At 49.4% G+C, this 13,810-nt stretch overlaps 2 protein-coding genes across 2 annotated transcripts; both read left to right on the top strand.

Moving 5' to 3' along the window:
* Positions 1 to 5,499: 5,499 nt before the first annotated feature.
* Positions 5,500 to 8,631, top strand: LOC123169199 (ureide permease 1). Its single transcript, XM_044587041.1, has 7 exons — positions 5,500 to 5,751; positions 6,355 to 6,661; positions 6,820 to 6,958; positions 7,044 to 7,209; positions 7,314 to 7,354; positions 7,435 to 7,553; positions 7,757 to 8,631. Exons 2-7 carry the CDS (start codon positions 6,419 to 6,421, stop codon positions 8,288 to 8,290), a joined length of 1,242 nt encoding a protein of 413 aa, XP_044442976.1. The 5' UTR covers positions 5,500 to 5,751; positions 6,355 to 6,418; the 3' UTR covers positions 8,291 to 8,631.
* A 1,766-nt stretch (positions 8,632 to 10,397) lies between these two features.
* Positions 10,398 to 11,648, top strand: LOC123169923 (uncharacterized). The gene has a single exon (XM_044587774.1). It carries the CDS (start codon positions 10,546 to 10,548, stop codon positions 11,482 to 11,484), a length of 939 nt encoding a protein of 312 aa, XP_044443709.1. The 5' UTR covers positions 10,398 to 10,545; the 3' UTR covers positions 11,485 to 11,648.
* Positions 11,649 to 13,810: the final 2,162 nt, after the last annotated feature.

The following is a 13,810-nucleotide window of genomic DNA, read 5'->3' as shown; positions in this document are numbered from 1 at the left end:
CCAGGAGTGAGCTGAGCTGTGGATATGCGATGAGGAAAATGGAGATTGTGAGGCGCTGGCGTGGGCCCCACCCATGACGAAGGCGTGTTGGCTGCTAGTGCCAGCCAGCCACCATCCAAACAAAAACCGTACGTACTAGTCAATTATTGCTTATCTTAATAATAAGCTTTTACACACAATACTGCAACTTGCAGCTAGGATAGGATCATAGCAGAGAGTCACAGCTGCCTTACCTAATCGCATGTGCTCATCAGTTTATGTAAGGGCCGCCTGCAACACGTGAGACGTGAACATGAATATGCAAACCGCCTGCCCTGCAACTGCAAAAGAGCAAAAATTACTCTCTGGTCTAAAATAATTGCTAGTTAGAGGGAGCAGAAAGGTTGCTCCGACCGTGGCTGTGAAGAATGTACGTACTGTAATCATGGAGTATAAAATTCTGAAGCAGTGTGATGTGAGTGCATGGACATGCATGGCGGCGGCCTGTGACGTGGCTGCCTTGCATGGAGACGGAGGACATGTGTCGCTGGGCATCCTTTCGCTCCGGCGGATCTCTACGGCGACGAGTCACAGATGGAGGCTCGCATGGCAGATAGGCCGGGTCGTCGTCGGTTGGCGGACCACCCACAGACAGCGGTGCGAGTGAGTCAGAGCCAGAGCAACACGATCGATCGATGGTGCCGCTTAAATTAATGTATGGATCGGCGAGTAAACAAAGTGGAATTGCAGAGCCCTCTGGACGGGTTCCTTCGTTCCAAACAATGAGCAGTTCCTAAATTGAGCTAATGCAGACTGCTCTGCCAAAACCAGCATCACTGATCACCAACATATATATATATATATATATATATATATATATATATATATATATATATATATATATATATATATATATATATATATATATATTATACTCCTACCTATCAAGATTGATGCAGCGTTTCCGAAAGACTAGGGTGCAGATCGATGCAAGTCAAGATGCTCTAACGTACCCTGGCCCCGTGTGATTGGAATTTGATTCTTTTCTTCTCTTCGTGAGATATCTCACGGCCTCGTCTCAGTCGTCATGTACGCATGCATGTACTCCCTCCGTTCCCAAATATAAGTCTTTTTAAATATTCCAACAAATGACTACATACAGAGCAAAATGAATAAATCTACACTCTAAAATATCCGTATGTTGTAATTCATTTAAAACGTCTAAAAAGACATATATTTAGGAACGGAGGGTGTAGATGTTTTCCCAGTCGATGTGCACGGATCGCCCGAACCATGGATCAGTTCGATGTCGTTGTGGTGGGTGGGACACCCCCACAATCGGGAAAACGTCTGTGAATGGGCCGTCGCCGTCGGCATTATTCAAGCCTTGGAGCCGGACGTATACGGAAAGAAAAATCTTATGAGACCAGGTCTCATAGCCCATCACGCGTGAGACCCAATCCAAAAGATGACACGTGGGTAGCACCCATCTCGAAGCATTTTCTCCCCCAGCTGAATCTCACCTTCTTCCTCGGAACGTTTGAAGAACACATGATGCAGCTTGATAAACTTGCACAAGACGAGACGTACTGCCGTCTAGTGGCTAAGCCCTCTCCTACCTCATTGCCGGCCATAAAAAAAAGAAGGACGTCGGCTCACTATCCAAATATCCCCAGCCAAAGCCAATCAATCTGTTTATGAACTGTAGGAGGCTAGCTTGGTATTTTATAATTAGCCATGGGTCGTTCCTTGTTCAATCAACACATGAGTGAAGCTCGTATTAATTCTCATGGCATAGGAGTATGCAAAAGCTAGCATCGATTCCTTGATGCCGCGGTGATGTGGCAAATAGTACAGACCCTGATGATTGCCTGTAGCAAATAGGCGAGGCCATGGCCATGACCGTGTAGGGTGAAAGCAGAGCTAATGGAATCTTAGGCGTTAGCCAACCCGACGTGGCCGCCGAGAATTAGCCGAGCTAATGGAGATGGCAGTGGCTCACAGGAAACTCGGCGGAGATGCGAAGTCGTGAAAGAAGTTGCTTTGAGATGGGTGCTAGCCACGTGGCATCTTCTGCATAGGGTCTCACGTGATGGGTTATGAGACATAACCCGGTCTCATAGAATTTTCTTCCGACAAATACTGATCGAGACTTCTCGCCCTCTGGACATGGACGTGACGCGTGACCTTTTTACTTCATCCAACTTTTGCTGTTATCGCGTGTAGAACTTGTAGAAGTTAGCTAGTACCAACATTTTTGCAAGCTTGCAAGCGGAGTACGTAGGACTGAGGGAGTGGTTCCTTAAACTTTCAATTTGCCGATTTGTCAGCTAGTTCCCCGTCGGGATTCAGGAGATAGAAGTTGACCCGCTTGAGGTCTTCATTTTGTTCTTTTTTTTTTCCTTTTCTTTTTTGCATACGATCCAACACAAGGATCTGCTTCCACTATCATCAGATAACATAACACAAAAATATGACCATGCTGAGCGCCTCAAACCGCTCTTATATGTACAGACTGACCGGCCGGTTCCGCTTATATCATGCCCAAATCTACGCTCGGGCATGTTCATCAGATCACATTCGGCCCACGCTGGTCCACCCCGACTTCATATATTTGTCCTCATCATCATTCTGGATCAAACCCTAGCCACTTCACTGCACTCCACTCCACTCTACAGCCAAGCTCCATTTTGACGATTTTCGGTCATCTCCGGCATGACGAGCAGCGGATCCGACTTTGAGATCTATCGATTCGTCGACTAGGACCTTGTCCCATGCAAACTTGAGAAGGCGATGGCTGTCTGCATGACTCTTCGTCGCACTTGGGAGGAATCTGCCTCACCGCGGCCGGACTCGATCCGGCGGGAATCCATTGCGTTCACGCAAATGACGCTTGGATACACCTCGATGCGCGTGACCGCGGCATCATCGAATGCGGGGCGGTTCATTTGGCGCCCCAACATGGGAATGGGGCATCCTCCCTGAGGCGTCTGGCTCTGAGTCGGAGGTGAACATCTATGGACCGTCCACCGCGGAGGCGAGGCGTGCCCGCCGACTGAGGCAGGCGGCGTGGGAGGCAGCAGCATCCCTCACGGCCGACGTTGCGGAGGCGGAGTCGCACGCCGCCTTCGAGGCAAAGCCTCAATCGGTGACCGACACCTCCCGGCGCCACAACGAGGAGGCCTACCCGTCCCAGTTCGTCAACGATCACACCTCTACCGACGGCGTGCAGGCCACGGGTACTGATGAGGAGGAGTGTGGGATGGGAGACGATGTCGCTTCGTGTTTCATGTGGGTCAGTCTGTGTCCCATGCATGTTCTATCTTTCTCGCTGGCGACGGACCTTCACTTTGTGAGTTACATGGTCGTCGGATGTGGGCGCAGAAGGGAACAACAAAGACGTGGTTAACGGGCGCCGTTGAAAGATTTAGACTATATTTTACTTTGCATGTAATGGTATGTATTTGAGGGTTTGCTAATAAGGTATCAAGGCGTGGAAGCGTTTTTCTTAAAGATTGATTAGGCGCATCCATGGATGATTAGACAGTCGGATTGGCTCTTACTCCTGGTACCCCTGTGGGTGGTCCGCCGACCGACGCGATCTATGACTCATCGCCGTAGAAAAGGTCACACGTCACGCCCCATGTCCAGACGTGCAGAGCCGACGAGTCGTCTCGATCAACCATATGCACGTCTTCAAGGTTTGATTAATCCCCGATGGCGACGAGGACCCAACATAAACGTTTTGATCCCGTTCCCGATTGTCCACGACGACACCGAACTGATCCATGGTTCGGGGCGGGTGACCTATGCACATCGACCGGAAAATCATCTACATGCATGCACACGTGATGATTGAGATGTGATCATGAGATATTATTGCATGAAATAGAAAAAGAATCAAATCACATAGTAGGGTCAGGGGTACGTTGAACATCTTTTTGCATGGATCCGTTTCATTGTCTTCCGGAAACTCTGCATCGATCTTAATAGCAGGTTCTCGTTTTTTGCTTTACGTCCAATTGTGTTGTGTTGTGTTGTGTATATGCTGGTTTATTTAGCTTGGTGAAAACTTGTAAGTTGAGTTTGTCGTTGGTGATCGGTCATGCTGGTTTTGTCAGAACAGTCCAGCATTAGCCCATACATTAATTTATATACCGACGAGCCGTAGCAGCCGTAGCCTCGATATTATGGCTGCAGTTAACTTGGATCCGCAGCTTGACGATAACAGGGTTTGCAGGCGTGAGGGCAAGGCACTTTCCACCAGTTTGGCCTACGCAGCGATATGGCATGAACACCCGACGGACCCAATGGCGGCTGCGATATGGAAAAACTGTGCGCCCAACAAGTGTCGAATTTTCATGTGGCTGGCTCACAAAGATCGTGTCTCGCGTCCCTCAATCGCAACCTCTGATGCCTGCCCGTTTTGCGGCACCTGCGAGGATATCACCCACCTCCTCCTCCGCTGCCCCACTCTACGACCGCTCTGGGATGAGCTCGACAACCTATATAGGGGGTCGCCTACCAGTATTGGAGATAACTGGCGACGGGCCCCGAGGGACAAAGTTCGCTCTACAGTTCTCATCGCAATCTTCTGGAACACCTGGAAGCGTCGGAACACCAAGGTCTTTCGACAAAAGACCCTGCACATCCACCACATTGCCAGAGTAGCGGCGGACGATCTGAAGCTTTGCTCTCAAAGATGCAAGAATGCCCAGCGCAAATCGCTCCTTCAAGATTGGGGCTCTATGTTGTCAAACCTTGCCGCGAGATTGTAACCTAATGTACTCTTGAGCTACCCCCCCCCCCCCCCCCCGCGGCTCTTCTCTCTCCTTCACAACCCCCGTAACTTCCACCTGTGTAAACATCTTTATAGAGTTATATATGGTTCAGGCCGGTGCAAGCCCGCGGTTGATGCGTCAAAAAGGATGCCCGTCGACACATGTTGTCCGTCTCCATGCAGGCAGCCATGTCACAGGCGGCCGCCATGCACCCACCACACTGCTTCAGAATTTTATACTCCGTCTGTGTGCATGGCTGAGGGGGTGTTTGGTTCCAGAGACTTTTTTGTGTTTGGGACTAAAAAAGTCCCTAGCAAACCAAAGGGGGGGGGGCTTTTTGCTAAAAGTCCTTAGAAGCACCTCCGTAAGAGTCTTTTTCAAAAAGTTTTAGGGACTAGAAAAAGTCCTAGGACTAGAGAACCAAACACCACCTGAGTACAGCACACTCTTCACGGCGCAAACGTTCTACATGCATTTTTAGTGGTTTTTTCCTCTTCTTTTCTTAGGCCCTGTTTGTTTGGGCTGGGCTTCAGCTTTTGCAGCTTTCCCGCTGGCGCCTCTGCCTTGCATTCATATTCACGTGTTTCAGGCGGCGGTCCGTATTCTATTATGAAAATTATGAAAACTGATAGGCATACGCGATTAGGTAGCTGTGGTTCATCTCTCCTATCCTAGCGGCGAGTTGCAGTATTGTGTGTAAAATAAGCAATAATTGAGTGCGGTCCTTGCATTGTATTGAATGTAATAACTAGCAGCCAAATACGCCCTCGTCATGGGTGGAACCCACGCCAGCGCCTCACCATCCGTGTGTGAGCAATCTCCATTTTCCTCATCGCATATCCACAGCTCAGCTCGCTGCTGGATCGAGCTTCCAGAGACAGCACAAACATTCATAAAAAGAATACTCACTGGTGGAGCGCTGCATATATACACGCACACTCGGGGCTCAGTGATCAGCAAGCACAACTTCATCTTTGATTGGTATTAACTGGTATGTAGAATCTGAAAGCTTCAACTCTGTCACCGCCGGTTCTGCTCTTTCTCAAGCAATTTTCTTATTCTTCTTTGGTGATTTGCTTGGCTGTTCATTGATTTTTTTTCCTGACAAAAGAACATGCAAGAACATCCTTTGTTCTTCTGACAAAAGAACATGCCGCTTAAAGCATGTTTGCCCCCTTCTCGCATCCCAGATCTGTCTCTCAACAGATTCTAGAGCTGTGTTTCTTCTATAATTGCTCCCTGCTGCATCTTGCATTTTTTTTTCTTTCTCTTGGCGAATATTATCTTGCAAGTTGACATGGGTTATTTATACACGATGCTTGTGGTTTGCCAAGCACAGACTTATGAATCTTGTTGCATCTTGACTTGTTGAACTGTTCCATCCAAAGCTCTTCTCTACGCATCTTCACTTTTCAGTGTTGAGGCGGGGTCTGATGTGTAGATAGATTCTGTTTTTCAAGGGACAGTTTGATCGATCTATGTGGCATATTTTTGAACGATTCCTGATATGCAACTAGGAAGGAATTGCGCTTTGCTGAATCGAACTGAATTCCGCATCTTTCTTTGGTTAACTTGTTCGTTTCTGAACTTACAGGACCGTCTGCCGCGCCGCCGGACGGCACAATTTCCTGAATCAGGTAGCTCCGCCGCTTGCTAAGATGTATCTGGTGAAGGACATCGGCGGCGCCATCGGCCTGATGGCGGCGGCCTTGGTGCTCCTGGGCACCTGGCCGGTCGTCCTCGCCGTGCTGGAGCGCCGGGGGCGGCTGCCGCAGCACACGTACCTGGACTACTCCATCACCAACTTCCTGGCCGCCGTGCTGATCGCCCTCACATTCGGCCAGATCGGCGGCGACACGCCGGAGACGCCCAACTTCCTCGCTCAGCTGACCCGGCCCCAGGTAGGTCAATTAAAACTAGAAAGAAAAGGTCAACATGTATGTAAGACTAAAATTCAGGCAACACCTGAAGTTGGCTTTCAGTCTTTCTTTCTGACCTCCAGTTTAACATGTACTTATATCGGAAATTGTTCTATCTATATATGGAACGAACAATTCAGGACTACTGGCCGTCGATCATGTTTGCGCTAGCGGGCGGCGTGGTGATCACCCTCGGCACCGTGGCCACGCAGTACGGCTGGGCATACGTCGGGCTTTCGGTCACCGAGGTCATGGCCTCAAGTCTCAAGGTTGTCATAGGTAGGTAGTACATGATGTTTCATGTTCAAGCATCAATGTCCAGAATCTGAAGATAAATGAATGACTGAAATTTCTGCTGTTGCAGGGACAACACTGAACTATTTTCTGGACGGCCGGATCAACAGGGCGGAGGTTCTGTTCCCCGGCGTGGGATGCTTTCTGATTGCAGCCTGCCTAGGCTCACTTGTTCACTCCTCCAATGCTGCCGACAACCAGGAGAAGCTATCAAACTCCAGAAACTACTCTGCTGGGTACGATCTCATCTCTGCTTCCTTCCTTCCTTCCTTCCCCCGGCATTCATTCATTTGGTGAAAATCACTGCATCTCAAGATCATTTTGCTGAATTTCTTCACAGGAACACTGCAAAGGAAGATCTCACCCAGCACCTCCTCCAAGGTAACAACTTGTGTATCATTAATCAGATGAAAATGATGATCTACTGGTCTTCTTAATAAGAATCTTTCAATCGAGAACAGAGGGACCAAAGGATTGTGAAGAAGCAAAGCCTGCACTACCAAATAATAAGACTCTGGAGAAAGCCGAGGCAGGAACGGCAGATTTCCTCATTGATCTGGAGGACAAGAGATCTATCAAGGTAGGTACCTGAAGAGTACTACCAAAGGAGTACTTTATCATGATTGAACTGCAGAAATTCACTGCAAAAACGAACAAAAGTAGAATGAGAAAATCCATGTAGTATTTCTGAAGAACGTCATTTACTTGCAGACAATTTCTCAACAATCAAAGATCATACTTATGTTTTTGTTTTACTGACGATGAGACGTGATGCTCATGCAGGTTCTTGGGTCCAACACGCTGGTGGGCCTGGCGATCGTGACGTTCGCGGGGGTGTGCTACTCATTGTTCGCGCCGGCGTTCAACCTGGCGACCAACGACCAGTGGCACACGCTGCGCGACGGCGTGCCGCACCTGGTGGTCTACACGGCCTACTTCTACTTCTGCCTCTCCTCCCTGGCTGTCGGCGTGGCGCTCAACGTTTGGTGCCTCTACCGCCCCATGGCCGGCGTGCCGCGGTCGACGCTGCGGGCGTACGTCGCCGACCAGGAGGGGCGGGGGCTGGCGCTGCTGGCGGGGCTGGTGTCCGGGCTGGGCAACGCGTTCACGTTCATGGCCGGGCAGGCGGCCGGGTACGCGGCGGCGGACTCCGTGCAGGCCCTGCCGCTGGTGAGCACGCTCTGGGGCGTGTTGCTGTTCGGGGAGTACCGGAGGTCGTCGAGGAGGACCTACACGCTGCTGGGGAGCATGCTCTTCATGTTCGTCGTCGCCATGGCCGTGCTCATGGCCTCCTCCGCGCACAGGAAGCCGCTCTGACGCAACCACCGCTGCTCATGCATGCCAATGGGGACCTTGTACATGTAGCAACGGCAGAGAGGCTACAGTAAAGTTCTTCGACGAGGCGGATGTTGTGTGCTCCTAAACTAAAACCACGGCAAGTAATTTTGAACGAAGGGAGTAGTAATTTGGACAAGTGCGACGCATGTCACATCTTATGGGTGGTTTGAAATAGAGACGCCTTATAACTAAGAGCATTTATGACCGCAAACATCAAAATCCGGCCGCAAACGCTGAAGGATATCGTCAGCAAAGACTTTTGGCACAATCATGAACCTCAAATCCCTATGTACTACATAAATAGCTAAAACTATTCATCATCGGAAATGTCGACGATCTCTGTGCCCAGCAACGGGTAGACGGACAAGTGCGGCAGCTCTTGCGCATGCGGAGGCTCCGGCTACACCTCCTCCTCCGAATCAAATTTGGCGAACAACGCCTCCGTCGCCGCCTCTTCTTGCCGGATGAACCGCCGGTTGGTCTCGACGTAGGCCTCATATGGGATGGACTCCAGAATGGCGGTCTGCTTCGCCATTTCTATCGTTTGCGCGGCCTCGTACTCGAAATGCTCGTCTGCCATGGCGAAGCCCGCAGTCGGCTCCGCCGCCTCCTCCTCATCTGCCTACACATAACCAAATTTACCATCCGGTAACCAAAAATTTGGTGATACATAAGTTTATCATGGCTCGTCTTTTATTTTCTTGTCGTAAGACTTGAATGAACCTTAGTTCAAAACCGCAACACTTATTATGGATAAGAGGGAGTAATAAATTTAGCACTAGACTTATTTGGCAGGAGATATCGAAAATTTTCTTTGAAATTTCATAAACCTTGGTTCTCGTGTATTTGGTAACTGTCAAAGTCTAAAAACTTTTAGTAATAATTTTTTTCATGTATTCTAAATGCATGCAAAAATTTACCAAGAATGAGTTTCAAAGAGCTTGTCGCAAGAAATCAAATGGTGAACACGGATCGTAATTTATGACTCTCAGTTCAGAAGTTGCTGCCCTTTGAAATCACAAAAACACACGAGAAAATTTCAAACTTTGTCTCCTGTATATGTAGCAAGTGGGGGGGAGAGTGTGGTGTGGAATTTGGGCCTGGTTTTTCCATTTTAGGATGTGGGGTTGGGCAATTTATACACGTGGTGTGTGATTAGTTAGACTTTTCACTAGACAATTTGTCCTCTAGATGCGTCAACTTTGAAATTGTCATATATGTCGCTTTAAATCCATCTATATTACATTTAAGCTCGAAGAATTGGTAGGTCTGCGTTAGAATACATGTAAAATTATTAACTCCACACATAACAGGGGCCCAAACAGATGATACCACCGCATATAAACCTAACTTTCTGAGATAACAATATACTCCATTTGTTTCAAAATAAGTGTTGTGTTTTAGTTCAAATTTGAAATTCGTTACCACCTGTCAATTTATTTATGTTTTCATAAAAGAACATCATTTTCACCATGTGACAACCTATAGCCATCAGCCTATTTTGCAACGCGTTAACACGGGGCAACCTTGGTATCAATACATCGAGAATTTCATAAATCACCGGGTTATTTTTCTTTTGTCAAACATACTCATATAGTTGTCGCAAAATAAACCATACCCATATGGTTTGAGAGTTATACTATTTTGAACTTTGGATTACTCATATGGTCGCGACAATTCTTGATCAGTAATGCTACACACACACAGAGACTCATTGTTTCGGAATCAACGGACTGTAATTAGGTGGCTGTTTTTTTTATTGAAGATTAGGAGTGAGGCGGGGCCACCGCATGAAAATCAGGGGGTGTGGAGATGATTAGCGTTGAGATGCACGTATTGCTCCGTGCATTGATTCTTGATAATGTCACCCTTTATGGTCTTTCTCTTTAGCGCATGCATGGATGCATACAAATTAGCTATCGGTGTGGAAACATATAAGGTTGATAATGCTGATTCAGAAGCAGGAGGGATGGCAGAGAAGGTAATCCTGAAAGTGACATTGGTGGGGCACCATTTGTTGGAAAAACCAACCAGTTGCCTGTTGCCATGCGACGACTTGCATGCACATAATTTTCAAAGTCTTCCACTGACCAACGAGGCAGTGAGCACGGAACACACACATCATCGCCTAAGTACAAATCTACACATCTTCTTCAGGCTTTAGGCCTTCATCCATTCTTCCTCCACCTCCTTCAGGCTTCGACCAGATCACAGCTCTCCAGTTACTACCAGCCATGGCTGCCAAGACCACCTCATGCTTCACCTTCCTCAAGGAAGCGCTGGTCCTCCCCACGCGAAACCCCAAGCTCTTCGCCCCCATCCTCATCTTTGTGGCCGCCATCGCCTTCCTCATCCCCGCGGTCAACGTGGTCTTCATCCAGCCGCTCACCGCCGAGATGCTGCACCACGTCGCCGAGATGCAGACCACCGACCCCTCGAGCGCCGAGTACGCCAGGCTCCTGGAGGAGATACGTCAGGAGGCCAGGGAGCTCGTCCTCATCGCCGTCGCCCTCACGGTCGTCACCCTGCCGCTCGTCTTCGCCAAGCAGATCCTCGCCTTCTCCGCGGCCTCCACGACGTACTCCGGCGACCGCTACTCCCTCGCGGAGCTCCTCCGCAGGGTGACCAAGTGGGCCAACCTGAGGGGCCCTCTCGTCACCGTGGGCGTGGTCACCGCGCTCCAGCTCACGTTCATGGCGCTCCTGGGCGTCTACCTCTCCGCCGTCATGCGCCACGCGGGGGTGCTCTCCGTGCAAGGCGCGGTCTTCGTCCTCGCCTTTCTCGCCTTCATGTACTTCGGGGTCGTGGCCGTGGTGGGCGTCGCCGTGTCGGTGGCCGACGAGGGGTGCCGCGGCGTGCGCGCGCTCGGGCGGGCGTGGCGGCTCATGACGCGGGTGAGGCGGAAGGAGGGCGCCCTGCTGGCGGCGGTGATGGTCCTCCTGCCGACCGTTGTGAGCCCGGTGTACGCGCTCGCGCTCACGTACGCCAGGAAGAGCATGGCGGTGGGGCTGTACCTGCTGTTTGGGTACGCTCTTCTGTCTGCTGCGGTGCAGGTGTTCTACATCGCGGCGGCTACGGTGTACTACTATGAGGCCATGGAGAGCAAAGAGGTGGTGGTGACTTTTCATGGCTATGCCAAGATACCTTCCGGTGAGGGTGAGGCAAATGTCTGATTGATCGGCCGGCCCCGTATAATGAGTCATGTACTTGTGGTGCTTCCTAGCTGTGTGATAATAGTCTTTGTACTACGTATACATACATAAGAGTAAAAATATAAGTGTAGGTCAACAAATTTGTATTCCCTTCTTTCTATGGTCAAGTGCACATATTCAGGTCATGAACTTTGGATTAGTCAGTCAAGGCAGTGGGCGGAGCCTGAATCTTGCAAGGCATGGGCTAACTGGGGATGGGCAAAGTAGGAGGAGAATGGTGAAGATGCATTGTTTAAAACATTTTGAGTTCTGCAACAATAGTTGCACCCATCGCAGAATATCACTAGCACACGACCGGCTACTAGTTGATGATTGCCACAACTAATCAGGGTCGGGTTTTTTGGTGGCTTTTTGGGCTTCTAGAATAAGTTGCCTCCACCCTGCTCATTCTAGAAGTCCAACAAAAAATATATGTTTAGAAGCCTACTAATTAATCAAGTCAGTAACTTATTTCAGCTTATTCTAAAAACTAGCAAAAACTCTTAATCTTCTGCATAACACAAGGTTACGCTTATCCAATGGCATGGCAACCTATAGTGTCCTGATATGATTCTTTTAATCCACAAGTAAACACAAGGTCTTAGATTGTTTGCTTGCATTGAGGATTTGCAGTATCTACACAAAACATACCTTTCACTACACCAATCCAACATGTAATATCAGTTCCTACCTTCCACTACACCAACAAAACATACAACTTTTGTCCCAAATCATCAAAAACAAGAACCGATCATTGCTTCATGAAAAACCTATCAAAAAGTGGGATGGACTTGCAGTGAGAAGGGTTTGATCGACCACACGCCGTATTCAGGAGGGAACTGTTGTGGTTCGAGAAGGTGTGGCTCCATGTTGTGTTGATCAACAACGACGAGCTCCAAATGGCGTCGGGCAATGACCACTCGGAGAACTCGAGGGTCAAGAAGAGTTAGATAAATGAATGGGTTTTGAGGATTTGCAGTATCGATGGATGAATAGCGTTACTATGGGTTGATTTCATAAAATACCATGATGCGGGCATTGACTGAGGACCAAAAATAAAATGCACTGGGGGGGGGGAGGTGAGGGAGTCCTGGATTAAGGGGTCCTCAGGCGTTCGGTCTATTCGATATGGGCCGGACTAATGGGCTGTCAAGATACAAGGAAGAAGACCGCTTCTCGTGTCCAGTTGGGACTCCCGTATACGTGAAGGGCAAGTTTAGGTGTCCGGATGTATTATTTCCTTTCACCGACTTTGTACAACCCTAGGCCCTCCGGTATCTATATAAACTGGAGGGTTAGACCGAAGGCAAGATCATAACATTGACAGGCTAGCCAAGTTAGGGTTTAGCCACCCCGATCTCGAGGTAGGTCAACTCTTGTAACCACTATACTCATCGAATATAATCAAGCAGGAGTAGGGTTTTACCTCCATTAAGAGGCCCGAACCTGGGTAAACACTGTGTCCCTTTGATTATTCTTACCATCAATCCGCAGACATACAGCTTGGTCCCCCCTACCCGAGATCTGTCGGTTTTGACACCGACATTGGTGCTTTCATTGAGAGCTCCGCTGTGTTGTCAACAGAAGGATCGATGGCTCGCCTCTTCATCAACGATGATGCTGTGTCTAGGGAAACTTTTCTCCCAGGATAGGTCTTTGTGTTCGGCGGTTTCGTGCTTCGTGCCAACTCGGCCGGCCACCTTGAGCAGGTCGACAGTAGCCCCCGGCCATCAGATCAGGTTCGGAAATCTAAACTACGTCGCCAATATCTGAGGAGATATGATCTTCGAGGGGTTCGCGGCCTCGAGTGCCGCCCCCTACCCTCGCGAAGGAAGCTCTTCGCATCCGCTCTTAGATCCCCTCAAGGGGTCGACACTCGCGCCCGCCTCAGCCTTAGATCCGAAGCAGGTCGTATCGTCCGAAGACGGGAGGATCAGCCCCGACGGACTCTTTTCTATCATGGAACTTCCGACCGGAGACCCAGATGCGATCTTGGACTCGCCTCTGGGAGACGACTCCGAACTGTTGATGTCTGCGTCGATCGGGCCCGACCAGGTGTCTATCACCGAACTCAGCCCTGCAGATCCGCAGACTCCTACCTAGTTTTCACCTTTAGACGAAGCATTGGGCTTAATGCGGTCTCTCGCCATCACGGAAGGTTTACCTCCAAACTGCGCCCAACATGGGCTGGGAGCTGAGAGCGGGGAATTTTATGACCCGCTCACCACCCACTTAATAGCCACTGTCGAGGATTTAACCGACATGCCAGACTACGCATCCGAAGACATCGTCGGTATGGACAACGATG

This window comes from Triticum aestivum, chromosome 7D (assembly GCF_018294505.1).
Source record: "Triticum aestivum cultivar Chinese Spring chromosome 7D, IWGSC CS RefSeq v2.1, whole genome shotgun sequence".
NCBI lineage: Eukaryota > Viridiplantae > Streptophyta > Magnoliopsida > Poales > Poaceae > Triticum > Triticum aestivum.
This window is presented reverse-complemented; position numbering and strand designations above follow the sequence as displayed.